Here is a 26,542-nt window from a genome sequence, read left to right as displayed (position 1 = left end):
TAAGTTAGTGTCGCATTCGCCTTCACAGCTGCCCTGTCACACATCTAGAGTAGTGTGTCAGACCTGGCGCCTCCTTTTCTCTCCTGAAACCAAATTCCTAGGTCATAAAACCTACCTGTACACATAATTTTTTAAAAAATCAGTAATGCCCCACTTGTAACATAAAAAGAAATAAACAGTAGTTTTTGGATAAAATAATACGTATTTTAAAAGGTAATGTTTGGGATATATGTGACAACACAGAGGAACCTTGAAGACATTATGCTAAATGAAATAAACTAGATACAAAGTGTATGATTTAACTTAGATGAGGCACCTAGGGGAGTCAGATTCAGAGAAATGGAAGTACAGTGAGGGCTCCCAGGGACTTTAGAAGGGGGAAGAGGGGAGAGATTATTTAATGGGTTTCGAGTTTCATTTTCAGAAAGTGAAGAAGTTCTGGAGATGGGTGGTGGTGATAGTTACATAAGAACGTGAATGTACTTAATGCCACTGACTGTATACACTTTAAAATGGCTTAAATGGTAAATGTTATGTGATAAAAAAAAATTATTAAAATAAAAAATTAATTGGAAAAAAGGCAGTGTTTGGGCACAACTATATCAGATAAAAATAGCCTCTGTAGATTTCCAGAACATCCCTCCAAGGGAGTGAAGCAGTGTGCAGTGTCGACTTGAAACCAAGGAAGTGATGTCCAAGATCTTAGACTCTGTAAGGAACAGAGCTCACAATTTCAAAGACTTTTTTACCTGCTCTGCCTAGGCCTTCTAACTCTACAAAAGACTGAGAGTCATGCCCGCTGCCTTAATCCAGAGCACTCAGGCTTTCTACTTTCTTATCTATCCTGCAGAGGTGTGGTCCTTTTCTTCCTGAATGCTTTAAAATCACAAGTCAGGACCGAACATGTCTAAAATAATGTTAGTCACCACCGCCTCACCCCGACTCTGAAGTAGTCTTATTCTTTAAAGAGGGGGTAAAAAATTGGGATAGACAATTTCAGAAGTATGTGAAAATGGCAGCAGTGGAAGGGAGATCTGAGGTTAATCCTATTTTTTTTCTTTTTTGGCCATCCCACGAGGCATATATAGGATCTTAATTCCCTGACCAGGGATCAGACTGATGTGCACTGCTGTGGAAGTATGGAGTCGTAACCATTGGGCTGCCAAAGAATTCCCCAATCCTAATGATTTTTGATCTTTATTCAGATAATTTTTAAAAAATGTGATGTGATCCTAGGGAGAGAATTTAAGAGATAACTCTTAGATATTAGTAAAGAAGACAAGCTCTGTGGTGTGCCTTAGAAAGACTGAAGGAGAAAGGAGGCCAGAAGGCTTTTGGTAAAAGGGTTCTCTAGCCAGCATCACTAGCCTGAAAGAATCTTAGTGAGGAGAGGTTAGAAGAAGGTAGAATTTTCGTGGAAGGATCAGTCTTTTATCACTTTAAAATTAAAGGCAAAATCAAGAAGCTAAGTAAGAACTAATAATGCTCCAGGGTCATTATCAAATTACCCAGAATTCTAGTGATTTAAATAATACTTTCTGAAGTTATCCCTTCCTATTTTAAGACAAAGTCTATCTTAAACTTCAAAAATTCAGCCTTAATTGAACTAGCCTTTTGCTGGCTGCGTTTGTTCATTTTGGACTATTTTTCTAAGTTCACGCAGTTCAGCTGTTGACTAGAAACTCCATAACCCACACCTGTCCATCTGCATGTACATTTAGCTGATGGGTGATTTTATCACCAGATGAATCCAAGAGTAAGTTTAGAAGAGCATGTATCACCTCCTCCCTTAAAAAAAAATAAATGAAAACATGGAAACTCAGTGATGCCTCAGAAAAGCATTAACCACAACCAGGGGTCTGCATCTGTGGAGACCTTGCTACCGCTTTGTACCTTCAAAGTGCTGTCCTGAAGCATTAGGCAGTCATGCAGGCATGCTGGGGACCACAGTGGAGCCTTCCCGAGCCATCCCGACCAGAGAAGAGGCAATCCACCTCCTTCAGAGATGGGCCCTGGCTCCACAGTTCACAGTCCACTGTGTCCATCAAGTCTAGCCAGGAGCCAGGGGTCTGAGGGAGTGGCGACCTTGGTGTGCCATGAGCAAGGCTCCAAGAAAGCTGTTCAGAATCATATTTGGATTTGGGTGGAATGAATAAAAGTTAAATCAACCAACAGATTAAACATGTTTCATAGTTCAAGAAGGATGAGAATAATTTTTGATAATATGAGAACTATCTGGCATGGATATTGTCAGGGTCACTAATAACTTCAAGTTATGTAAAAACCCTAGTGATTTATTTTTTAAGATTAAGTTCATTTTAACTTCTATAATTTAGGATCATTTGAAAGAAAGTGAAGTCACTCAGTTGTGTCCAACTCTTTGCTACCCTATGGAGTATATAGCCCACCAAGCTCCTCTGTCCATGGATTTTCCAGGCAAGAATACTGGAGTGAGTTGCCATTTCCTTCATCCAGGGGATCTTCCCAACCCAGGGATCAAACCCAGCTCTCCTGCACTGCAGGCAGACACTCTAACCTCTGAGCTACCAGGGAAGCTTCTAAATCCAGATTGGTTTTGACAGATAATTCCTCTGAAACATTTTGCCAAATCTCATCTAAACAATACTATGTCAAGGATGACCTTTGTTTTAATCAAAGGAAAATTATTTTTGGAAAAAAAAAAAAAAACAGAGAAAAATAATCAGGTCTTAAGAATTTTTAGAGTTAGAAAATGTTTTTCAAATCAGGGATTTCCAAACCATCAGCTACCTTCCTTCCTTTAGAACTCGTCTTTTTCTACCCCTTGGTGGCTGTTAAATAAGTTCCTGGAAACGCTTCCCTTTTCTCAGTCTTGACTTTTATGTGTCTTAGTAGTGCCGTGTGTGATTACCGGCAACCATGGAAACCCATCTCAATGAAATGGAAAGACTGGCCGTTTAAAAAAACAAACAGGGCCAACTGCCCATGCCTCCTAGAGTCCTGCCAGGGCAAAGGTCTGCCCTCCACTGGGTTAGCTCCTGGGGAGGCAGGCAGTACCCATGCCACGGCTTTAATTGCAACAGGTACCTTATTAGTAAAGAGACAGTGGGCTGCCTAAGATATTAGCCCTTAAAAATGTTGGCAGCCAAGGAGATTCTGTGTTTTCACTTCAAGTACATCTTAGAGCTGTTTTACTTCAAAGCACAGTTGATCAGATTTAACATGTTAAAATGATTTTTGAGGCTGCCCTAATCAGCACTTGTCTTAATGGCCATAAAGTCCTATTTCAATATTAAATGGTGTAAAGGGATTAATTTTATGTACCCAAATCTGTGGGCTTAGTTTTCTGCTATCTGTAGTCACCTCACTGGACTTGCTGGTGTACTGTACTCATGTAAAACTTTCTCAGGGATGCCCTGCAGTGCTGACTTACTTTCTTAGCAAAAACAAAGATGGAAAAAAACACAATTATTGTAAAAAAGAAAGAAAAAAACAAAAGAAAGAAAAAAAACAAACCAAACCCTCAATCCATTCAGATTTCCGTTCATCGTTCTTTGAAGTCAAAGGGTAGTATAAAGTTTTGATTTGCAACAAAATCTGAGATTATCCATTAACTACTCTAGCAGCCTTCTACTGCCTTTCAAATGTACATGTAATTTTTAAAGGAACCAGGCTCTTTTCTTTGTGATTGCCTTTAAAAAGAGTATATTTAAGTAGAATACACTTAAATACTCCACTTAAAGAGTTATGGAGTAGCTTTTCGGGTGTTGGAAGGATGTGTTCTTAGAAATTAAATTGCATGCAAGGAAGAGGCAACAAGCGGAACCTGCTAGTCTCGGGTTAGAAGAGATTAACTTGCTCAGGAAGAGCGAGAGAGCGGAAGTGCTCGGAACTCAGCATCCCTGTGGGGAAGTAGGAAGCTGGAGAAATTCTGAATTCCACAGCCCTGAAAATATGGTGTGGCATTTATTATCCCGTTTTTGAAGGTACCATGTAAATGTAAATGATACAGGTCCCTTGTCCCCACCGAAAGGACTGCAACAGGACTACCTGTTGTCTGCCTCCTTCTCAGCTTGATGGTGTGGGTCTGATGAGGAGGGCCGAGGATCGGGGAATGAGACAAGGACAGGTAATGACTGCTGCCTGGAATCAGTTCTCTCCCAAAGGGCATAGTAACTGCAGCAACAGTGGATGATAAATAGGGTTTGGTTTTTCCCCCTCAGTTCTGCAGAGGCAGTTGTTCCATTAGCCCCATATCCTGCAGTGCTCTACTGGGCCTGTTTTTACCCTGCTTTCCTGGCCTTCCTGAAATACTGCCTTTGTTAGCACTTGCTACTTGAGTCAGTCAGCTGTTACTACAAGTCTGCTGTCAGAAATAAAGTTGTTTTTGTTCTACATCTTCAGTAGTTTTCCTCTTTTAACTGCTATCCCCTAATGATACATAATTTAACTTGTATGTACCAAAGTTTTATCATTTTTTTGTAATAAATTATATAAAAGATATTAAATGAAGACCACCCATCCCCTTAAAATGGTGTTGGTGGAGGGGAGGACAGTGAGGCTAATAACTGTTTATCACATGGCCAGATAACACTCAGTCTTAGAAAGCAGTACTGTAGGTGATTATTGGACTTTTTCTTTTTTTCCCCACACTGCCAGCCGTGTGGGATCTTACCCAACCATATATCGAACCCAGGCGCTCAGCACCAAGTCCTAATCACTGGACTGCCAGGGAGCTCCCCAGTTATTGCATCTTTTGGACCAGTGAGCTCCTTGTTTTGCAGCTGCATAGTGTCAGAGAAGGCAATGGCACCCCACTCCAGTACTCTTGCCTGGAAAATCCATAGACAGAGGAGCCTGGAAGGCTGCAGTGCATGGGGTCGCTAGGAGTCGGACACGACTCAGCAACTTCACTTTCACTTTTCACTTTCATGCATTGGAGAAGGAAATGGCAACCCATTCCAGTGTTCTTGCCTGGAGAATCCCAGGGACGGGGGAGCCTGGTGGGCTGCCGTCTATGGGGTCACACGGAGTTGGACACGACTGAAGCGACTTAGCAGCAGCAGCAGTGTCACTGGATTTCAGGGGCTTCTGTAGATAAAGTGAGTTGAGGTTCCCTTCTGCTGGGCCATCTTCTGTCGTGAAACCACCTGCCAAGGAGAAGCTTGAGTTTCTAATGCACTGCGTCAGCTGTACTGGAGCTGGTTCCATACGATCGCTGCCTGCTGGGCTTCCTTCACCGTTGGCTCTCGGAGCCAGAAGACTCAGCCTGGCTTCTCAGCTGAAGAGCACTACTTGATGTCTCAGTGTCTGCAGCTGTGCCTCACGTCGGGAAGAGGTGAGAGGGGGAGAAGCCAGGCTGAGGCCAGCGCCGTGAGAGGGTCACCTTCTTAGGCACTGGCTCTAGGCTCCAGCAAGTGGGGAGGAGCTTCTCCCTTCACTTGGCTGATCAGAATCGTGTCCTCCATGGAGAGAGGCTGAATCGCCCTTTACTTGAAGTGGGGATGGTTAGGAGGGAAGAGTGTAAACCCTGAGCTCGCGTGTCTTGTTCCCTTCTTTCACCCATGGAAAAGGAGTGAGAAACTATGATGGGTTTTAAGTTCTTGGTTATCTTTGGATAACAAAACAAAAAGAGTGTTTCACCCAGTCTAAAAATGGCTTCTGTGACTGATGAAGTTCAGTTGTTGTTGGAATGATGGAAAATGTTTCAAGAGCAGGCAGTAGCCAGGCTCTGGTCATCCCTAAGAGGTGTGCAGCCCTGGAGTAAACACATGTTTAGAATAGAAACAAAAGACTAGTCCCTGCCCTAAAGGCACTTCCACATTTGGATAAAGTCGGTTTTAAAACCACTGTTCTAAAGATGATGTTTTCCCCTGTTGAAGTGAAGTGTTAGTCACTCAGTTGTGTCCGACTCGTTGCGACCCCACGGACTATAGCCTGCCAGGCTTCTCTGTCCATGAAATTCTCCAGGCTGGAATACTGGAGTGGGTTGCCATGCCCTCCTCCAGGGGATCTTCCTGACTCAGGGATCAAACCCAGGTCTCTAGCACTGCAGCCAGACTCTTGACCGATGAAGCCACTGGCAGAGCCTATCCCCTATGTAGGTAATGGCTTCTAATAAGAGCTTTGTATTGGTTTAAATAAGTTAGGTTAAACATGGGAACATCTGGTCAACATCTTCAAGTCCCTGCCCATGTGACTGTTATTGGAAATACCAGTTTTGCCAGTACTTGTGCCTTCTGCTAAACTAAACTGTGTGCCAGTCTCCAGAGGATGAAGGATGGGTGGGGATTCCGGGAATAGTTGCAGCAGTAGTGGGGGGCCCAGGCTGGTAGAATACACCAGCTCTCCCGCGGGCTGTTTCCTCAATGAGAAAGATCTGTCGGACCAATAGATGCCGCCTCCCCAGATGCTGTTCTCCAGTTCCCTTATTTCCTGCCCAAACAAAACCAAAAGACAAACAAAATAAACCACAGCTTAACTTTGAAAATTTTGGCTGAGGGTAGGAAAGGAGGTTTTAGAAGCTGAAGTTCTTGCTTTGTTTCAACAACAATAACAAAATTCAATGAAATAAGGCCCGTTATAGCTGAAGAAGGAAGTTTCCACTTAAGCATAATTTGAATTTACCAAATTTACCATTATTTCACAAGACCCCCAAACATTTATCCTCATTATTCCTTTTAAGGATTACAAAGTGTAGAGCAGGAGGAAGAAAAATAAACCACTAATAAAGGATAATAGTCCGGCCGGCATGTGTTCTTAGTTTCATCAAAAGAATGACTAGCATATTCAGTCTGGTTTGAATACTAAAGAATGTCTCTTAAAAAATTATACTGGATCCTTTGAGTGATTCCTAAAGTGGATTAATACATGAGAGTCTGAATTCAAATTCCAAATAAAGCTGATGAATTCCCATAATTATATCTCACCTGCCTCAGATCAGGTTATTCATTTTCTTCAGAATTGAGCTGTATTCCATCTCTGATAAGGACCTGGAGGAATTTGCCAGTTTGAAGTCACTTTTATCAACAGCTGTTTTATCTTTGTGTCCACAAGTGAATTTCTTAGACCAGCACTCTTCAATAGAAATATAATGCAAGACACATGTCATTTAAAATTTTGTTATATTTTTAAAAGTTAAAAAAAAACAACGGAAAAAAGACCTCAGAAATGAAATGTTTTCATAATATATTTTATTTAGCCAATATAGCCAAAGTATTATTCCAACGAAGAATTGGTATTTTGAAATTATTGAGATATTTTACATTTTTTTCCCACTAAGGTTTCTAAATTTTCTGTGTGTTTTACACTTACACATCTCAGTTCATATTAGCCACATTTCAAGTGCTGGACAGCCCAGCCCACCGTGGCCAGCACCCACCGACGTGGGTGCATGAGGAGGCAGCTAGAGGTGAGGCTTCATCTGACAAACCAGGAGTCTGAGCTTTACCCTGAAGGCTGCAAGGGCACAGTGGTGGAGCAGTGTTATTTAAAATTTAAAGTTCATCTGGTGGTCGCAAGGAATGCAGGTTAGAGGTTTAGGAGTGAGGGCTCTGGCCCGAGGCACGTTCAAGCGGGTGTAGAGATCCAGGGGAGGAGTGATCCCCCAAAGTAGAAACAGTGTGGGGAGGAGTGATCCCCCAAAGTAGAAACAGTGTGGGGAGCGTGGACCAAGGGAGGGTGTCTGAGAGGTTTGGGAGGACAGATCATCGGAACTGGATGGCGGCTTCTGGATTTGAAGGGAGGGGTGGTCTAGGATGGCTGTCCGGTGTTGACCTGGCTGGTTGGGTCAGCAGCAGTGGGGGTGGCTGAAACGGAAGAAGGAAGGTTGTGAGCCTGCCAGGCGCCTCTGTCCATGGCATTCTCCAAGCAAGGGTGCTGAGGTGGGTTGCTGTGCTCTCCTCCAGGGGATCTTTCTGACCCAGGGCTCGAACCCATGTCTCTTCTTATCTCCTGCATTGGCAGGCAGGTTCTTTACCACTAGCCTCACCTATGATGCCAGAAGGGCTGGGGAGGGCACTCAGTACTTAAGGTGCCCATGAACGCTGCTGCTGCTGCTGCTGCTGCGTCGCTTTAGTCGTGTCCGACCCTGTGTGACCCCATAGACGGCAGCCCACCAGGCTCCCCTGTCCCTGGGATTCTCCAGGCAAGAACACTGGAGTGGGTTGCCATTTCCTTCTCCAATGCATGAAAGTGAAAAGTGAAAGTGAAGTCACTCAGTCGTGTCCAACTCTAGTGACCCCATGGACTGCAGCCCACCAGGCTCCTCCGTCCATGGGATTTTCTAGGCAAAAGTACTGGAGTGGGGTGCCATTGCCTTCTCCACATGAACGCTAGGCAGAAACCCAAAGGGGATGTAAGGGTCAGGTAATCAAGGACAGCTTTATAGAAAAGGCGGGACTTGGGCAGAGTCAGAGAACCAGGAGAAGCAGCAGCAGAAATGTACACAGATGAGAAGGTGTTGGACGTGTCTAAGTGACACCGTGATTAAACCTTCCTGCTGGGCCAGATGAGATCAAAGCTGTAGACATGTCGTGTTTGGCATACATGGGGTTGGATCACGCAGTGTTCTAAATTTAAGATAGATGCCAACATTTCCACACAAAAATCCAGATTTCTGACTTTTCTTTAAAATAAAAGGCAGCCAGGAGGTTGACTTGGCAACACAGGAGGTCCTATACGGTAATGATGGGACTCAGTGTACGCAGTCCCTCTCCAGCAAGTCTCTTTTATTCCTTTCTGCTGTTTACCCGAATCCTGTAGACATTTGAGTTTTCTGAGTAAAGGATTGGTAGGTAATAAAGTTACAGAGATAGATCAGTGACAGATTATGGAGGGCTTTTAATACCAAAGTAAGGGGTATAAATGTAGTCAGCTGATGTATAAGGGATCGATGAGATTGAAGCCGTGTTTAGGAGAGTTATTCTGTTCTGGTTGTTGGATATTTATTTATTTGGCTGAGCCAGGTCTTAATTGTGGCATGCTACCGCATGTGGGATAGATCCCTGTATAGCATGTGGGATCTAGTTCCCTGACCAGGGATCGAACCTGGGCCCCCTGCGTTGTGAACACAGCATCTTAGCCACTGGACCATCTCCTTGGAGAGTTATCCTGGAGCACTGTGAAAATACAAAAGTGAGGAAGAACAGTTAACCAGTATTGAAAGGGAAAAGAGAGATGTGATGGTATTGGTTACCCAAGTAGGCCTAAAACTGCAAAATGGAGGTCTTCTAAGGCAGTGCCGTCCAGAAAGGCTGCAAGTGCCACCAGCAGATCATCTAGGCCAGCGTGCTTTCTGGGAAACTGGCTTTGTGGACTTTCAGAATTCAGGCCAGTGTTTGGTGTAGGGGACAGTGAGACTGATTGTTTGAAACAACTGTTTGATATAATAGCTCTGTGATTGCAGAGAAAGCAGTGGAAGTACAGTTCAGTTCAGTTCAGTCGCTCAGTCGTGTCTGACTCTTTGCGACCCCATGAATCGCAGCACGCCAGGCCTCCCTGTCCATCACCAACTCCCGGCGTTCACCCAAACTCATGTGCGTCAAGTCGGTGATGCCATCCAGCCATCTCATCCTCTGTCGTCCCCTTCTCCTCCTGCCTCCAATCCCTCCCAGCATCAGAGTCTTTTCCAATGAGTCAACTCTTCGCATGAGGTGGCCAAAGTACTGGAGTTTCAGCTTCAGCATCATTCCTTCCAAAGAAATCCCAGGGCTGATCTCCTTCAGAATGGACTGGTTGGATCTCCTTGCAGTCCAAGGGACTTTCAAGAGTCTTCTCCAACACCACAGTTCAAAAGCATCAATTCTTCGGCACTCAGCTTCCTTCACAGTCCAATTCTCACATCCATACATGACCACAGGAAAAACCATAGCCTTGACTAGACAGACCTTTGTTGGCAAAGTAATGTCTCTGCTTTTGAATATGCTATCTAGGTTGGTCATAACTTTTCTTCCAAGGAGTAAGCGTCTTTTAATTTCATGGCTGCAGTCACCATCTGCAGTGATTTTGGAGCCCAAAAAAGAAAGTCTGACATTGTTTCCACATCTGTTTCCTATGAAGTGATGGGACCAGATGCCATGATCTTCGTTTCAGACACGCCTTTTTTCCTTGCCATGAGCACAGATAGGTGAGCATGAGAAAGTGGGGGTGCTGAGCAAGCAGTGGAAAGCGTGGGACTTGGGGGCTGTGGGAGCAAAGCTTATATTAAACAGTGGGTGCTGAGCCACGGGTTCTGTCACCCCGTATAGCACCTGCTAGTCGCACTCCTTTTGAAACAGGTTGTAGATCTGCAGTCACTGTTCTAAGTAGACTGTACATGGAGGGAAGGCTTCTTTAGCAAGAAGGCTAAACTTAATATCACTCTTAAGTGTGTGTCAGGCCCTCAGTTCTTTACATAGATATTTTATTTAATCCTTTCAAGCACCTTCTTGAAGTACTAGTGCTGTCTCCATTTTACAGACAAGGAAGCTGAGGCCCTAGAGGTTAAGAACTTAACTAAGGTCATAGGGCTAACAAGGGATGGAAACAGGACTTAAGTGCCCACAATCTCTCATGCCTTTCTTTTAACCATTGTATTAAGCCTCTTCTGTATTTTTATCTGTTCTAATGCCACACAAATAGGCAGATCCTCAGATAGAGAGCCTTATGCTTTTATCCTGGAAGCTCCAGTGTAACTTATTTCAGTTTGGTTTAGGTCCTCCTAGAAGAGATGAGACTCCAGAATTGAGCCTTCAAACTGCCTTTCAGGGGAGCAGATGACGGGCTGGGTCCTTGGGTGACCTTGTGGCATGGTGTGTTCAAAGGTCTCTTCTCTTCCTTTAGCTCATGGCCCAATGATAACTGATAAAGGGTGTGCTGGTTACCTTTTATTAAAAATGTTTTTAAAGCCCTCTTATAAAAATTCTTATTTATACAGGCTAAACCATGTTGCCTTTTCTTCATGTGTTCTTATGAAAAATTATCATAGACAAATTTTTATAAAAATTTGACTTTGGGAGGAGAGTCTATTACATGTACAAAAAAGGCATTTGTACCAAGCCTCAAAACTTGTCAAGTTTTCCTACCGCATTTAGCGTGGCTTCTTTCTCTTTGGCCTACAGATGAAACATGTGAATGAAAGGTTTCAAGATGAGAAAAATAAAGAGGTGGTTCTCATGTGCATTGGCATCACTTCAGGAGTCGGACGGCTGCTGTTCGGCCGGATTGCGGATTATGTGCCTGGTGTGAAGAAAATTTATCTCCAGGTACTTTTTTTTTTTTCAACATCTTGTACTGTGTAAAGTTTTAAACCTCATTGATGACCTCCCATGTACCCATCCCACAGTGTCAGGCATTATTGCATTGGATTTCCAAGAGAACTAAGAAGTACAGGGAGATGCTTTCAGGTCAGCCTCTGGAGTGGAGATGGGCTTGAGGTGTTGCTTTGATTCTTTATTATTTTTTTTTTCTATTTTTGCTGTGCTGGGTCTTCTTGGTTGTGTGGGGTCTGCTCTTTGCTGAGGTGCGCAAGCCTTTCATAGCAGCGATGTCTCTTGTCGCGGAGCACAGGCTCTGGGGTGTGGGTCTTCCGTGGTTGAAGCATGTGGGCTCAGTGGTGGTGGTTCCCAGGCTCTCGAGTGCGGGCTCAATAGAAGTTGCTCTGCGGCATGTGGGATATTCCTGGACCAGGGATTGAACCTGTCCCCTCTGCGTTGGCAAGTGGATTCTTTACCACTGAGCCACCAGGGAAGCCCTTACAGGTACTTCCTTAATAAGCCTTTATTCCTCTAGCAGATTTATCCTTGTCACCTAATGGCTCATACATGTACTTATTTACTTAAATTCTTTCGTAAACATGAGAACTATTTTCTAGACCTTTTAACAAGCAGCTTTTAAAGGGCAAAATCAGTTGTGAGGTATGGGTTTTTTCTTTGGCTGTGGGATCTTAGTTCCCTAACCTCCAGTTTGCAGAGGGAGCTCAGTCTTGACTGCTGGACTGCCAGGGTAGTTCGGAGTTTGGGGTTTTCAACATAAGAAATTGGTGAACAAACAATATTCTTTGTTCTGTCATGGAACTGCACCAAACCAGAATGGTTTTCTATCTTTTGCGTTTTTCTAAGAATGCTTTATGTTTGACGTAGTTCTCATGGTCATGTGCCTTTGGCAATCCCTGTGAAATTCAGGAGTGTGCATGTCTTTTGAGTTTCTCACTGCAGATTGCCTTCTGGGTGTTGTGGGCTGTGCTGTCCCGAGACCATACTGTTGTTCACTAGTATTTAAGTGACTCCTCCATGCCCAGTACTGTGCTAAATGCTACAGATGAAACACCATCTGTGTGCTCCGTGACGAATGGTCTATGGGCGAGACAGAGCCGTGTTGCAGCACAGTGAAGTAACGGGGCTAGGTGGGGCCACAGAAACACAGGCCCAAAGCAGCTAAATCACTAGAGGAGGTCTGAGCAGGCTCCCTTGGCTGGCGGACTGTTGAGAGGTAACAGTTAGATAGATAAGGAAAACAGAGAAGAGTGCTGCAAGCAGAGGAAGCCACCTGGGCAAAGAGATGGAGATGTGACATTGTGTGCTGTGTCTGGGAAACAGTGTTTGAGTGGACTAAAGAGAGAATAGTAGATTGACTGGCTGGCGAATAGGCAGGAGTCAGGTTGGGAAGGGCCTTGTGAGCACAGAAGAGGCTGAGCTCAATCCTGAATCTACCAGGAGCCATTAAGGATTTTTTTATACAAGGGCGTGACAAGAGTTGTATTTTATAAAGCTTAACCTAGTAGCTGTGAAGGGTGAATACAGAGGAGGAGGGGCCAGGGTTCATACAGTCACAAAAGGCCGCATATTGTATGGTTCCCTGTATACCTTGTGTCCAGAATTGGCTGATCCAGGGACAGGAAGTGTAGATCAGTGGTTGCTGGTGGCTGAGCGAAGGAGGGTCTGGGGAGTAACTCCTACCGGCAGTGGGGTTTCTTTTGGGGTGATGTAAATATTCTAAAACTACACAGTAGTGGTGGTCGATGAACCGAGTGCGCCTTCCCTCCTTGCCCAGCCCTTCAAGGTGCGTGCCATCGCACTTACAGATGTGAACTCGGAGGGACAGAGGTTGCCTCGCTGTGGGTGTCTCTGTAGATCTAGGTGGTCAGCGCAGTAAGGAGTCTGGTCACATAGCTGGAAGGCTGGGAGAACACTACCTTTGAAAGTATTTCTGTGTTAACGATCATTCCCCCTTTTATTAACACCTTAACTGTGGGTATCTCTGTCGAATGTTTAACAGAAGTCTTGTTCTCAAGTGTCAAGGGAGCCCTCTAGTGGACATTTGTTGCCTTACAGGCTTTTGGCTTCCTTTCATTTATTAAGAGTGTCTGCTGTGCCCCAAGCACCAGCCCCGACCCTGGTGGGTGATACAAACATGATACAGACATGGTCCTTGAGTTCCCAGAGCAAGACCTGAAGCAGGGAAAAGCTGGGCATGATTGGGAACTCAAGAAGACAGAGTGGCCTGGGAAGAGGTTGGAAAGAGCAGGGCATGGGGAGAGGAGGGGCCTCCCCCCATGATTAAACAGTGCCTTGGAATACACGGTGGAGACATTTTACTTTAAGCATAGTAGGTCCTTGTTGGAGAATGACCTGATCTTGCATTTTGAAGTCGGCGTGGTTGCTCCATGTGTGGAGGATTGAAGACTGTGAGGGAAGTGGGAGTGCAAGAGGGAGGGAGACCAGGGAGGAGATGATACAGCATTCAGGTTAGAGAGGATGGAGGCCAGACTGGTGACACGATGGACAAAGTCATGGCGTGTTTTATACATCAACACTTTACTCCAAAACAACTTTGACTTTAGAAAGGTTTCCCTCCAGAGGTGGGACAGTAGGGTCGTTTACAACATAACAGGGGGCAGGTATGTTAGTAGTTCATGTAACTGAGGAAAGAAAGCAGCCTTTCCTGACTTGGCCCACGTGTGGCCGACAGTTACACGGGAGTGAGTGAAGAATGAGTAATTTCATTTTGGATGAAAGGTTAGCCACAGTGCAGCACAGCGAGGGTCACACCTGGTGGTGCGTGCTGAGTCACAGGTGAGGTGACTGCAGTCCAGGGAGGCCCGTGGAGCAGAAGGGGTGTCCTGTGCTGCTGGGAGCCGCCAACAGCCCTCCCCGCTCTGTCTCTCCCCTGCCCCAACTCCCAAAAATTGTGTGGTTTTTGATTCTTGGCTCTTCTCTGCTGTGATCAAGTCCAGCTCTGCAGGTCGGCTTATTCCTCCTCCCCTCCCTGTCTCCCTGCCTGGCTGTTTGCCCTCTGGCCCCACTGTTAAGGGCTGGAATGCTTCTGCAGCCTACCTTCCTCTCCTTCCTTTCGTGGGTGCTGGGTTTTCTCAGACACGCCTGCTTCTTGCTGCTGTTACAGCTCAGCCTTGTCAGGGCAGTCCTCCTCCCTCCCTGTCCCTGTGACACCAGTTCTGAGTGGCTTCCAGGCCCGGGACACAGTTCACAGCATCCCATGTGGTCTGCTTTGGGGGCACAGTCATCTTGGATTTGGGGAGGCTGCAGAGCAGAAAAACACAGACTCTAAAGTGAGATACAGCTTGTCTCCCCCAGATCCTGCAGAGGGCTGTGTGAGGATTCATGGTGACAGCTTATGTAAACTGCCTGCCCAGGGGGATCACTAATAAATCCTTGCTTTTGTGACATTTTAATATTCTATTAAATACTGAGGCAGATCCTGATTTGGAACAGGTCTCAAGAAAGGAGACCTTGGTTTTTCTGATGTGGGGATCTTTGCTTATAGGTAACAGAGTTTAGGAATATATCTTACACTTTTGCTGAAGAGTTCTGAATTTAAACTTCCAGCAAGGTCTTGGGTAACCGAGTATTTTCAGCCTGACAATTCTGAATACTGAGCAAAGAGATGATCGAAATGTATTATATAGAATAATGATAAGTACAGAGAATCTCTGCAAAGGTTCCCGGAGTACTTCATTAGGAGAGGGAAGACTGCGTCCTGGCACCTTCCCAGCCATCCTTCTTAACTTCGCAGGCCTGTCTTTCTAGTCACCAGTACAGTATTGCAGATTTCTGTTTTTACTGTGTACCTGTCTCAACAGTGTGAGTGTTTAAAGGTTTAGAAGTTGTAACTCTAATGAAAGAATCGAAAGCTTTGGATTAAGATCACTTTCCCATTGTGTCAGATTGCTCTGTGCCATGGACGTAAACCAAAGTGTGGACATCATATCCATGTATGTAAGCAGACAAACCCCGATGAGTGTGCACAGGAAAGGTCTGGGAGGACCATCAAATTAGTGACTGGTTATTCCTGACCAGGACAGTGTGGGTTGAGGTTGGAGGGGGTTGAAGGAAGACTTTCATTTATTACTGTATACATTTTTCTACAGTTTGAATTTTGTCAGGAATATATTCATGAGTTACTTTTGAAATGCAGAATTGTTTTTTTGTAATTTAGAAAAATGAATCACTTTTAGATCCATCTTCCTCTGGAAGTCACTTCTGCTTGTAAAACAAACTGAGCCTCGTTGCCCAGTTTTGTTGTTGTTGCTGCTGTTTTTTGTTCCCTTTTAGTATTTTATGTTTTCTGAAAGATACCTTGGGATAAAAGGTATATGCTTTACCAAACATAAGCTACTTCTGCAATGGTATCCAGATATTTAGCAGTTCCCCTGCCTGAATAAGGAACCAGACTATGATTGTCTCTCTTCTCACCTGGGCTGTGGCATTGGGGCTGGTTCCTCCTCCAGGCAGAAATGGTGGTGTTGATGTGCAGTAGGAAAGCTGGACAGACTTCTGGGTGAAGCACTGCCACAGGGCTGCGTGCTTTAGAAGAAGCCGGATGCCCGGCTGTGCCCTGAACACGTCCCTTTGGTGTGATGGACCCGAAGACCACTGCTGCCAACTAGTGGACTCCTAGCCAGAGGCTCTGAGAGTCTGCAAACTTTATATTGAATAAATTCATAGGAGCAACACTTGTTTCTAACTGTGGCCAAGAGAATATAAATTAATGTAATTTGCATCTGCCTCTGAAAGTGCCTTCTGCTTATTCAGGTGCAGCTCATTTTTTCCTCTTCCGTCATTATGCTTAGATTTCTGAGCAAAACTGCCACTGACATTTCCTCCAAAAATGTTCTTGTGACAGAAATGGGAACTGTAATAGCAAGGACTTTGCTTGTTGTTGTTCTTAGGTACATAAACTAACTGAAGCAGGGGGTTATTCTTCTAGAGACTGTAATATTACGACAGAAGATATTTCCTGTACAGTTTTAAGAAGCAGAAGCAAGAAAGACATTTCAAAAGTCAATGTCTCATTAAATGGCAGTGCCAGAGCCTAGAAAAGGGTTAGGAACCTTTGAATCTCTTTTTTAAATCTAACCAGAGCTACTGTGTTTGGGGTGGAAAAAAAGACTGTAATACTAAATTACTCACCCTACACACGGGGGGCTTGTATCTACAGATCAGTAGATATTGGGGGAAGTGATGAACTTCCTACACGCACAGCGTGCTAAACCTCGGTCTACGCTACTTGTGGGTGGAGTGTTCCTGAGTGTGGGAAGCAGGTATGTCCTTGTCAGCTTGGTCTGCTACCTCTGAACTTAGCTACATTTAGGGTAGTTACACCTGCTGAGAAACAGCAGCATTTCTCACTACTATTTAGCTGCAAATAAGGCAGAAGTAACCAGGTATTTTCTGAGAGATACTAGAGAATGTGTGTAAATTTCTATCAATTCAATTCTTAAAGAAAAACCAACAAATTTTACTTTAAATAACAACTAATAATTTTTATTTAACAATTATTGTTAAAATTTAACAGTTTTAAATACTGTCAAATAGTTGAAAAAGAGAATATAAATTAATATAATTTCAATTGAGAAAAGGAGAGCTTGTAGTCAGGTAAAGTATTAAGAAGTAATAATGTGCTCAAAATATATAATAATAAACTTGAAACTCTTATATGAATGATTTCTTAGAAAACTGAACAAAGAATAAAAATTTGAAGGGGCCAAAAAAGAATAGAAAAATCAGGATAAGCACTGTAAGTGCCTGGGTCTCGTGTTAAATGAATTGGGTCCAAGAAAACATTTGTTTATTCAGCAAAACTGACTTTGTGCTATAGGCTTTCAACTTTCACTCTGGTTGTCTTATCTTGCAGGAGATTTGTACTGAACAAAATATGAAAAGAACAGGAAGCGCATTCTAAGCTAACCTAGTAGAAGTACAGTGATGTGGTTGGGCATTAAACCCATTGAATCTGGCCCCGTGATGTCCTAACATTTTATTCCAGGTTCGCTGGAATTTTATCTCCTTTGTGTTTGTAGATAGAGTAAAACTGTATCTAATAAATAATATTAGGATTGGTCTAATTAGTTTTTAAATAACAATAACTCCTTAACTCTAGATGGTAGATGAGAAGCATCGGGTCTTTCTGCCAGGGTCACAGAGGTCTGGACCCGGGCCTGTCCTCTAGGCCTTAGCTCTTTCCAGCCTTAAGGCTGCAAGCCCAGTGCCTAGCCAGTCTGTGTCTGTTAATCGCCCAGTCATGTCTGACTCTGCAAGCCCAGGGAATGTAGCCTGTCAGGCTTCTCTGTCCATGGAATTATCCAGGCAAGAATACTAGAGTGAGTTGCCATTTCCTCCTCCAGGGGATCTTCCCAACTCAGGGACTGAACCCAGGTCTCCTGAATTGCAGGCATATGCTTTATCATCTGAGCCACCAGGGAAGCCCAAAGCACTAAGTAGCACTAAGGAATTATGCTTCCACTCTAACAGACATTGGGTCTGAGGAAAAGATGTTTAAGTAGAGCATAAACAATCAGAATGTGGAGATCATGTTCTTTAGGAAAAAAAATGTGAAGTGCCAGACTTCTTTTTCAAATAGCCAACTCTGAGTCTTAAACTAATTCTACCATAAAGCAATATTTACTCAGCTATATAATACAATGGTGTCAGAAAAGAGACCAACTTGGATTCCCCCCCCCTCCCCCGGCCTCACTGAGTGGCATGTGGGATCTTAATCCCCTGACCAGGAATCAAACCTGTGCCCCCTGCATTGGGAGCACAGAGCCTTAACCACTAGACCGCCAGAGAAGTCCCCAACTTGGAGTTTAAAATCTTTTTCAAGAATGTTTCTGATTGTGGGGTCAGTGGATGACATGTGCCAAAGTCACCTGGGGAGCTTGTGAAAACCACCGTTGGGGGTCCCTGTCCTCAGGTGATCCTGCTGTGCACCGAGGTGGTGGGGGCTGCCCCGAGGCCCTGCCGAGCTTGGTGTCCCCCAGTGAGCCCTGGGCAAACAGAGCAGATGAAGGTGGAGATCCAGAGCGCTGCTCGCTGTGGCCTCTCCCTCCCGTCCCTCCCCCGCTGTCATCAGAGGGAGCCCTCTAGGAACTGTTCCATTGCCCCTGCTACTTACTGCCCAGGCAGGCCCGGCTTCCAGGCTGGCTCCACCTGGGGTTACTAAACCTCCCAGCATCACTTGCTTCATCTGTAAAATGGGGAAAATATTAGGGCTCACCTCATAAAGTCACCACCTAAAGTCCTTGGAACAATGCCTGCATTTCATAAGCATTAAATAAATGACAGTTTCTGTTATATGCATACTTTTTAAAAAGCTGATTCTTTTTAAAACATCTATTCCATCTAATGAGTGAATGATACAATTTTAGTTATTTGCCTAAAAAACTGAATTGTCCACTCTTTCCTTTTTTGTACCCACCATGCTTTGAATATACAACTAGAACATCTAGAATACTTCATGTGCACTTACTTACATAGTCATCTCTTCATAACCCAAGGGTACGAACCAGGTTTTATTCACATAGCACAGTGCATAGAACAGAGCACAGGAGCTGCCCAATGGCAGGGAAAATCCAGTGTTTGATTCTATTACTTACTCTAACAAACTGGAAGCTCTGTGAGGTGAAGGATAGATCTGGCTGGCGTATTTTAATTATGCAGAGGACTGACACCAGTAAAGTGCAAATAATTTCAAAGGTAAAATTTCTAAATCATATGTTGGATGAGTGAATTTGAGCTGATATTCAAAGAACAAATACGTAATGAGCACTGACCAGGTACCAGATCCTTAAACCTTATTATATGTAGGGCCAAAGATGACTTTTGTACAGATTCTGATCTCAAAGAGCTTACCGCTGGGAAAGGAAAGTAAGTATATAAAAACCCTTACTTTTTTCTTGTCCCTTAATGGAAATACTGAGAAAGGGTGAGGGGAATTCAGGGAAGATGATTGTGGGAGTTGATTATGTATATAAAATCAAGGCGAAGTGGGCTGGGGAGGTGACTAACTGGTAACCACTTAAAAGCCCTACGCATGTTGCTCAGTAATTGTGATGGTCCCTGTTCCGAGAGCGACGCTGACACTGTGTGCCTGTCCCAGGTCCTGTCCTTTCTCTTCATCGGTCTGATGTCCATGATGATCCCCCTGTGCAGCGTCTTTGGGGGCCTCATTGCTGTCTGCCTCATCATGGGTCTCTTCGATGGATGCTTCATTTCCATTATGGCCCCCATTGCCTTTGAGTTGGTTGGGGCCCAGGACGTCTCCCAAGCAATTGGGTTTCTGCTCGGATTCATGTCTATACCCATGACTGTGGGCCCGCCGATCGCAGGTAAATAACATTGTCCTAGCATTGTCGACGGTAGGTCCTGAGTCTCACATGTTAAATATATTATGATTTATTGCTTTCTGCTGTCTTGCTGTTGTATGTGGCTTATCTATAACGTTTTTACCAAGACCAGCAGATGGCATGTTGGAAAAATTTGCTGATGAGCCCTCTTACTCTTATTGATATCTTAAACGCCCGCTGAAATGTATAGCAGTTAGCTTCTGGACTTGAAGACTTAAGAGTTCCTGTGCTAGTAAGTGTTTTGGAGGAGTAGGAAATGTGACTTCTTTCTATCAAGAGGTGAAGATTCTGAAAGATTTCTAAATATGTATGAATTGTGTAAGAGATCACAGTCCTCCCTGAGAAATAGTTAAAAGTAACACTTAACAGGAGAACCCAAATGTCCGTCAGTAAATGAATGGGTAAACAAAATGTGCTACATCCGTACGATGGGGTTCTTCGGCCATAGAAAGGAATGAGGTATCACCGGCACACAGCACCAGGTAGGTGAACCTCGGACATTATGCCAAGTGTGAAAGAAGCCAAATACAAAAGGTCACATATTATTCCAGTTATGTGAAATAGCCAGAATAAATTCAGAGACAGAACAGATGCGAGGGGATGGAGGGAAGGGGGATTAGGGAGTAACTGTGTATTGTGTGTGGACTTTTCTTCTGGTGTGATGAAAATATTTTGGAACTAGAGAGAGAGTGGTGGTTGTACAACACTGTAAATATACCAGATGCCACTAAAATGGTTAATTTTATGTTACACGAATTTTACCTTTAAAAATCTTCTGAATGATAGTATAAAGTTGTCTCACATTCAGTATTAACTGGGTACTACTATAAATTATAAGATTTGATATAAATATTATGAAATTTAAATGTATGTACTAGCATCTGTCTTGTATGTGAGTGGCTCAGTGGAAGTTCAGTTCAATTCATTCTCATATTCAGAACCACACATATCAGCAAATTTGCCAGTTGGGAACCTAGTCATGAATCAAGCAAGCAGAACCACTACTGAGCAGACCAAGTGAAATATAAGTTCTAAACATCACAGTCTCCTTGTAGGAGAACCCTCCAGTCCTTCCCCTCTCTCCCAGTTAACAACCTGTTTTTACATCTTACATCCTTTGTTAGGGTTTCCAAGTCCACAGCAAGTTATAGGAAGCACTTTACTAGAAGAGGTGTTTCTATTTGCCACTGGCAGTGACTATAACAGATCAAGAATGAAGGGGTAACAGGAAATTCCCAAAGTGGGCAGAAAAATGCCAGGAGGTTCTAGGGATTACAGTATTACAGCCAAACATAACCTGTGTTCATAAAGATGCAAGGTTCAGTTATATATGCAATATTCGATTCAGATAGGAAAAGTATGTATTTAGATCCTGTGTGTTTTAGGTTTCTATTTGGAATGACTGTACACTTTTTTTTTCCCCCCAATATGTTGATATTTACCTGAACAAATCCTCAGCTGTTTATTTAGCAGAGTCAGATACCCATTATAAATGTGTTCCTGGAACATTTCTGGTCACTTAGGTTGTACAGCAAAAGTCTGAAACACTAAGATAACTTTTAAAATCTGGATTTTGTTAGCAAAATAGAAATAAGGAGTACTCTGACGGTTTTCAGAAGCACAGCCATAGGCTCTATTAGAATACCACATCTATACTCTTACATTTTCCCCTCAGGTGCTGACAAACCTTAGTATCTTTCCAAAATGTATTTAACAATGTAACTTTTTCATCCTCTTAGATTTATAATTTTTCATGATTTTGGATTATCATTTTAAGTAGTTTCATGTTATTTCATAAACAGGCCCACGAAAGGTCTGAAAATGTAAACATTTTGAAGCCTTTGTGTATGACAGGTTTCAGCTTGGTGGACCGTCCACTTTCAGCCGAAGCAGGACCTTAACACCATGTGTCAGAATACCCAAAGGGCCTCTGAAGGGTTTTGAGAAAGCCAAAGCTTGACTGCAAGTGTTCTGTCCATGTGATATCTTGGTAGGAAAACTCAGAAGCCTGTCACAGATTTGCAACAAGATTAAAGAAATGACATCTTTTCTTTCCTCCTATCAGAAAAGGTTTATCTTTCAGAACCATTTCCTTAAAAACGTGTGCTCTCTGAGGTGTCTGCACTGGCCAGCTGGGATGAAGATCCTAGGTTGGCATTGGGCCACCAGGGTGACTACTCTGGGCCCCAACAGTCATACTTGTTCTCTCCTGGTGACAGCTTTTTCCCTTCCCAGGGTTACTCCGGGACAAGCTGGGCTCCTATGATGTGGCCTTCTACCTCGCTGGAATCCCTCCCCTTATTGGAGGTGCTGTCCTTTGTTTTATCCCATGGGTCCACAGTAAGAAGCAAAGAGAGGTCACTAAAACCACTGGAGGAGAAAAGATGGAGAAAATGCTGGCGAACCAGAACTCTCTGTCAAGCTCATCTGCAATCTTTAAGAAGGAATCTGACTCTGTTATTTAATGTCTTATATACCTCCACCAGACTGGACTTGCTTTCAGAAACTGAAGCAAGTATTCCTTTTATATATGAATTGCAAATCTGTTATTTTTTTAATCACATCCTAGGAGTAGCACAATAATTGGGGAATAGAACCCTCATTACTACAAGAACCATTTGCTGCCAGTGAACAGCTAGCTGTCCGATATTTCCGTGAGTCTGAGGGCAGAGACTCAGACTCAGTTTTCATGTACAAGAAAACCTGTCTGAAAGTCAACTATCATGAGAATATGAGGCTATCTCAGTAAAAAAGCAGCTTCGGAAACTGTGAATGCTATTTAGCTTGTACAAATACTTAAAAATACCTCAAGCTATACTGAAAGGGTTGCGGTTTGATTAGGACTGGAAATATTATTTGTTGTCTCACGTTGGTGTTTTTAGTATCTCTGTTTTAATTTCTTCTGCTATTTGGAAACTTCTTACAAAATTTAAGCCTGGATTCTAGATAATATCAGATCGACTTAGATTTCAAGCCAGTGTAAAAATTGTTTGCCTGCTGTTAAATAAGCTATGAAAGTAAGTTATTCTGACTTGCTCCAGTGTCAAGGGACCTTCTTGGAGCAGATGCTGACAAGGTATTCAGAATCAATATGTGAGATGAACAGGATACTGTTCATAAGGGCAAAACAGTTCAGAAATCAGACATTTCTTCCATTTACATGTTCTCCCTTTGGATTTGCAGTGTGTTTTACTCAAGTTGCCAGAAACACCCCAGATTTCTGAATTGTTTAAGTTGTAACAGTAAAATAGAATGAAAGATATTCTAGCAATTTTAGCTTAGAATTTTTCTGACTTCTGAATTTGTTGCACTAGGACCTGATATTTAAACGAGCATATTATCAAGTTGCAGTTTTAGGCATAAATGGGAAAAAAAAAAGTCTTTGTGAAGAAAATATCTATTTCTGCTAGAAAGAATTGCTCAAGTTGGTAAAACTTTCTGGCAAAAATTTGCATTCATATATATTTATCCTAGTGTGTTCCCCTTTAACACTGCCTGTATCTTTTCTATTTATATATAAGAAAGCAATTAAAGTTTTAAAGATTTAAAGTTAAAACCAAAGTCATGACATGACCTAAACTCCACTAAAAGAAAAAAACAGGAATGGGTCCCTCATCCTGAAATTATATTTTAGTACGTTTGTTTCTAGGATGCCCAAGGATCTTCCATTTGTTTATTATTATTGCGTTAATAATACACAAACTTATAATTAAATCCCCAATGCATATGTATATTAGATCCTCCTCAAATGTGGCTTGTTCACCTGGGAAGATGCCATCTTTTTTATAAAGCCCCTTCAGGATCCGCCTGTTCTTAAATTCTTTGTGCTGAGAGAAATGCAATCTCCTTAACTTTTCTTTTTCTTTCTTTTTTTTTTTTTTTTTTCAGTGTTACAGCTCCATTTTATTTAGAAGATAGCAGGAGAGTGAGAGAGAGAGAAAGAGAGTGAGAGAGAGAGAAAGAGATAAAAGAGCGCACGCACGCGGGGAGAGAGAGTCCGAGAGAAAGCGCTTTGGCTCCTCCTTTTATATGTTTTTTCCTCCACCTGGGCCTGCCCTATGCAAATTGGGCTTAGCCAGGAGTGCTGTTTGTTCTGCCTGAAGTCTTCACTCTGGTCCTCGGACCTTCCTTGTCTTTTAGCCACTGCCATTTTGGACTCCTTTTCCCTATTCTACCTACCTAACATTCCCCCCTCAAGAGGTGGGAGGCCCAATTCTTTGGGAATAGGGGCGTCGAAGTCTTTCTGGCTACTTCCTGCTGAACTGGGGCAGCGAGGGGTATTAGGCCTCCCCCTCTTGCTAGTCTCAATCCTCAGAGTCCTTATAGCGGTGTCCAAGGGTGTGTGATATTTTCCGTGGTCAGCTGTAGTTTTATATCTTTGTTGAACTGGCACTGCATGTTGTAGCTGGTTGACAGCTGTATTGAGTGTCCTCTTCTGTTTTCTTCCATGGCTTGACTCGTGAGTAGTGAATCCAGGAGTCATGTCCTGGTACCTTGACCGGCTCTTCTTTTTCCATCCAAGACAAAGCTGCTTCCATCAGCATACCAGATTTCCTCAGGATTGGTCAGAGGATCTTCTGACAATCCCTCTCGGGGTTTTGTCCAGTGGTCCAAGGTTTCTTAACCAGAGGTCTTCTGGAGTCTGAGACTAGGCCGCGTGAGCTTTCTGCTGAGTTCGTTTTTCGCTGTCCTGGTTTCCAGCATGATGGGCCTTCCCCTGTGCTGGGTTTCTTCGCCTTCCGCTTCTAGCATGGGAGCTTCGCTGAGTTGGACTCCTGCTGTGCTTGGCCTCTTCCACGCGGAGGTTGTTTCAGCCAGGTTAAACCCGAGTCACGGCACCATAGATGTCACGCGAGTGTATGTTCCTCGGTTCTTTGTCTCCTCACAACAAAGATTTGGAGCAACGGACATTAAAGCCCTCGGCGCATCACAGCTCTCAGGTCTTGGACAAACCGTGTTACAGCTCTTAGGCAAATCAGTGTTACAGCTCCATTTTATTTAGAAGATAGCAGGAGAGTGAGAGAGAGAAAGAGAGAGAGAGAGTCCCAACTTTTCTTTTCAGCTTGGATCGTTTGTGAAGGGCAAAGTCCTTCCATTCCTGTCTCAAGCTGAGGATGGAGATGTCGGTAAAACATATGGATTTGTAGTTGTTGGGGGAGGAGGGCACTCAGGAGGAAAGGCAAAGTGAGGCTGATAAGTAAACAACTAGAAAACCCAGTAACTTTTTCAATATGAGCTTTCTCAGTCTGCAGCCTTGAAGGTTCAGTATAAACACTAAAATGTAATTTATTTATAATAGAGCTTTAAACAATTTTGATCTTAGAGACATTCAGCAACTTACTACACCATACACACAGCTGCAGCTTACTACTGGAAGTTGTATTTCATACACAAACAGCTATGAACAATCATCAAATCTGCCGCTATAAAATACTTATTTTTTTCTACAGTTTCAGCACAAACTCCTGACTACCCTGTGATTTTTTTCAGAAAGAATAGATCTGAAAAACTTATTCTGTAAAGACCTTCAGAATGTTTTTCCTTTTATTATTTGGCTGATATTAGGGGGGGAAAAGTAATTATCTGAAACTCAGACTTGATCTTGTTTATTTTACATAGTAAAAGAGCAACACGACAAGTATAATGTAACTTAGATCTCAGACTATTGTGTTTGTGTATAATATTACACATATGTGGTTTCAGTCTAATGGCATGAATCAGACAGGATCTGTAACACTGCGGAGGCCCCACTAAAATAGACTCTTAGGGAGAACGCTGTGCTGTAACAATATAGTTAAAAGTATAGAAGATACGATGCTAAATTACATAAAATGCATATTTACTAATATGTTGTTTGGTACAAGAAGTTCTAAAAGTCTAAAATATACAACCTAAGAAAAAATACCAGTATTCACAAAGATTTGTTTTAGACCAAGGAATGTTACTTTAATCTTTCAAACTAAGGCCTAATTTCTAAAGCCTGTTACTTAATTGCAGTAAAGTGGCCTGATGGACATACATTTTGTTGTTGTTGTTGTTTAATCCAAGACACTTTTTTAAAAAAGAATAGATAAAATCTTTAAAGAACTCAGCAAATTCTCAAAAGTAAAAGGTTCTGGCGTTTGAGGCCAACAACATGAAAGAAGGGAGCGATCATTCCTCTTCACACACAGTCCGGATGGGATGTTACTGTAACAGGATGCCTAAGGATCTTCCAGAAACATTCTGGTTAGGGTTTACTGCAGTGCCTGTTGCTGGGATGCATCCATTTCAGTAACAATGAGCCACCCAGATTACTGATACTATTTTCAGAATTTATCTCTCTGATCACAGTTGCAATGCTTAGTCTATAGCCCTACCCCAAGACCTGTAATTTCTCCTGAAAACTGCACAGTGCTTGCACTGAGCTTCAAATTCTATTCATAAATAGAAATAAGACTTCATTTGCATTTCATGATCAGACATTATCTGTTTAGATATGTTTGCAGATGATCCCATGGACTCTGCCCAAGTATAGGGGGAAAAAAAATTAATGCCATTAGCTTCAACTTCCCACACTTTTAAAGTAAATGTACACTTGGTTGTAAAGTAAACATATGTTTACTTCTGGTAATTATACTCCTTTAACTGCACTTAACATTTAAATACGTGCCACTGTTATTTGTAAGCTGTCCCATGTTCAGATAACCTGATGATAAATCCAATAAGGCTGAATAGAAAATGTGCTATGAGATCAGAGGTAGGCACCTGTAGCATGCGTGGGACTGAAGACTTCCTGGTGGCGAACTTTCATGCCCTTCCATACCTCTTTTTATACTGTCTTTATCATTCTTTTGCCCTTTCTTCCCTACATCCTTCAAAAGCCTGCTGAAGAGTCAATGATTATCCCTGCTTAGTTCCACTGGTTGCTTAGTTGCAGTACTTACTGGTCCCGGTGATTTC

At 43.0% G+C, this 26,542-nt stretch overlaps 1 protein-coding gene across 1 annotated transcript in view; it reads left to right on the top strand.

The window, feature by feature from the left end:
- Positions 1–22,339, top strand: part of SLC16A10 (solute carrier family 16 member 10) — a 116,723-nt gene extending 94,384 nt beyond the window's left edge. Inside the window, exons 4-6 of the mRNA XM_055535180.1 lie at positions 11,079–11,222; positions 19,354–19,582; positions 21,836–22,339. Coding sequence (XP_055391155.1) covers positions 11,079–11,222; positions 19,354–19,582; positions 21,836–22,065 — 603 coding nt within the window. The 3' untranslated portion in view covers positions 22,066–22,339. The remainder of the gene's footprint in view (positions 1–11,078; positions 11,223–19,353; positions 19,583–21,835) is intronic.
- The last annotated feature ends 4,203 nt before the right edge of the window (positions 22,340–26,542 follow it).

Source organism: Bubalus kerabau, chromosome 9 (genome assembly GCF_029407905.1).
Source record: "Bubalus kerabau isolate K-KA32 ecotype Philippines breed swamp buffalo chromosome 9, PCC_UOA_SB_1v2, whole genome shotgun sequence".
NCBI classification, from domain to species: domain Eukaryota; kingdom Metazoa; phylum Chordata; class Mammalia; order Artiodactyla; family Bovidae; genus Bubalus; species Bubalus kerabau.
The sequence above is the reverse complement of the archived record's forward strand: the minus strand, read 5'-3'. Positions and strand labels throughout refer to the sequence as shown.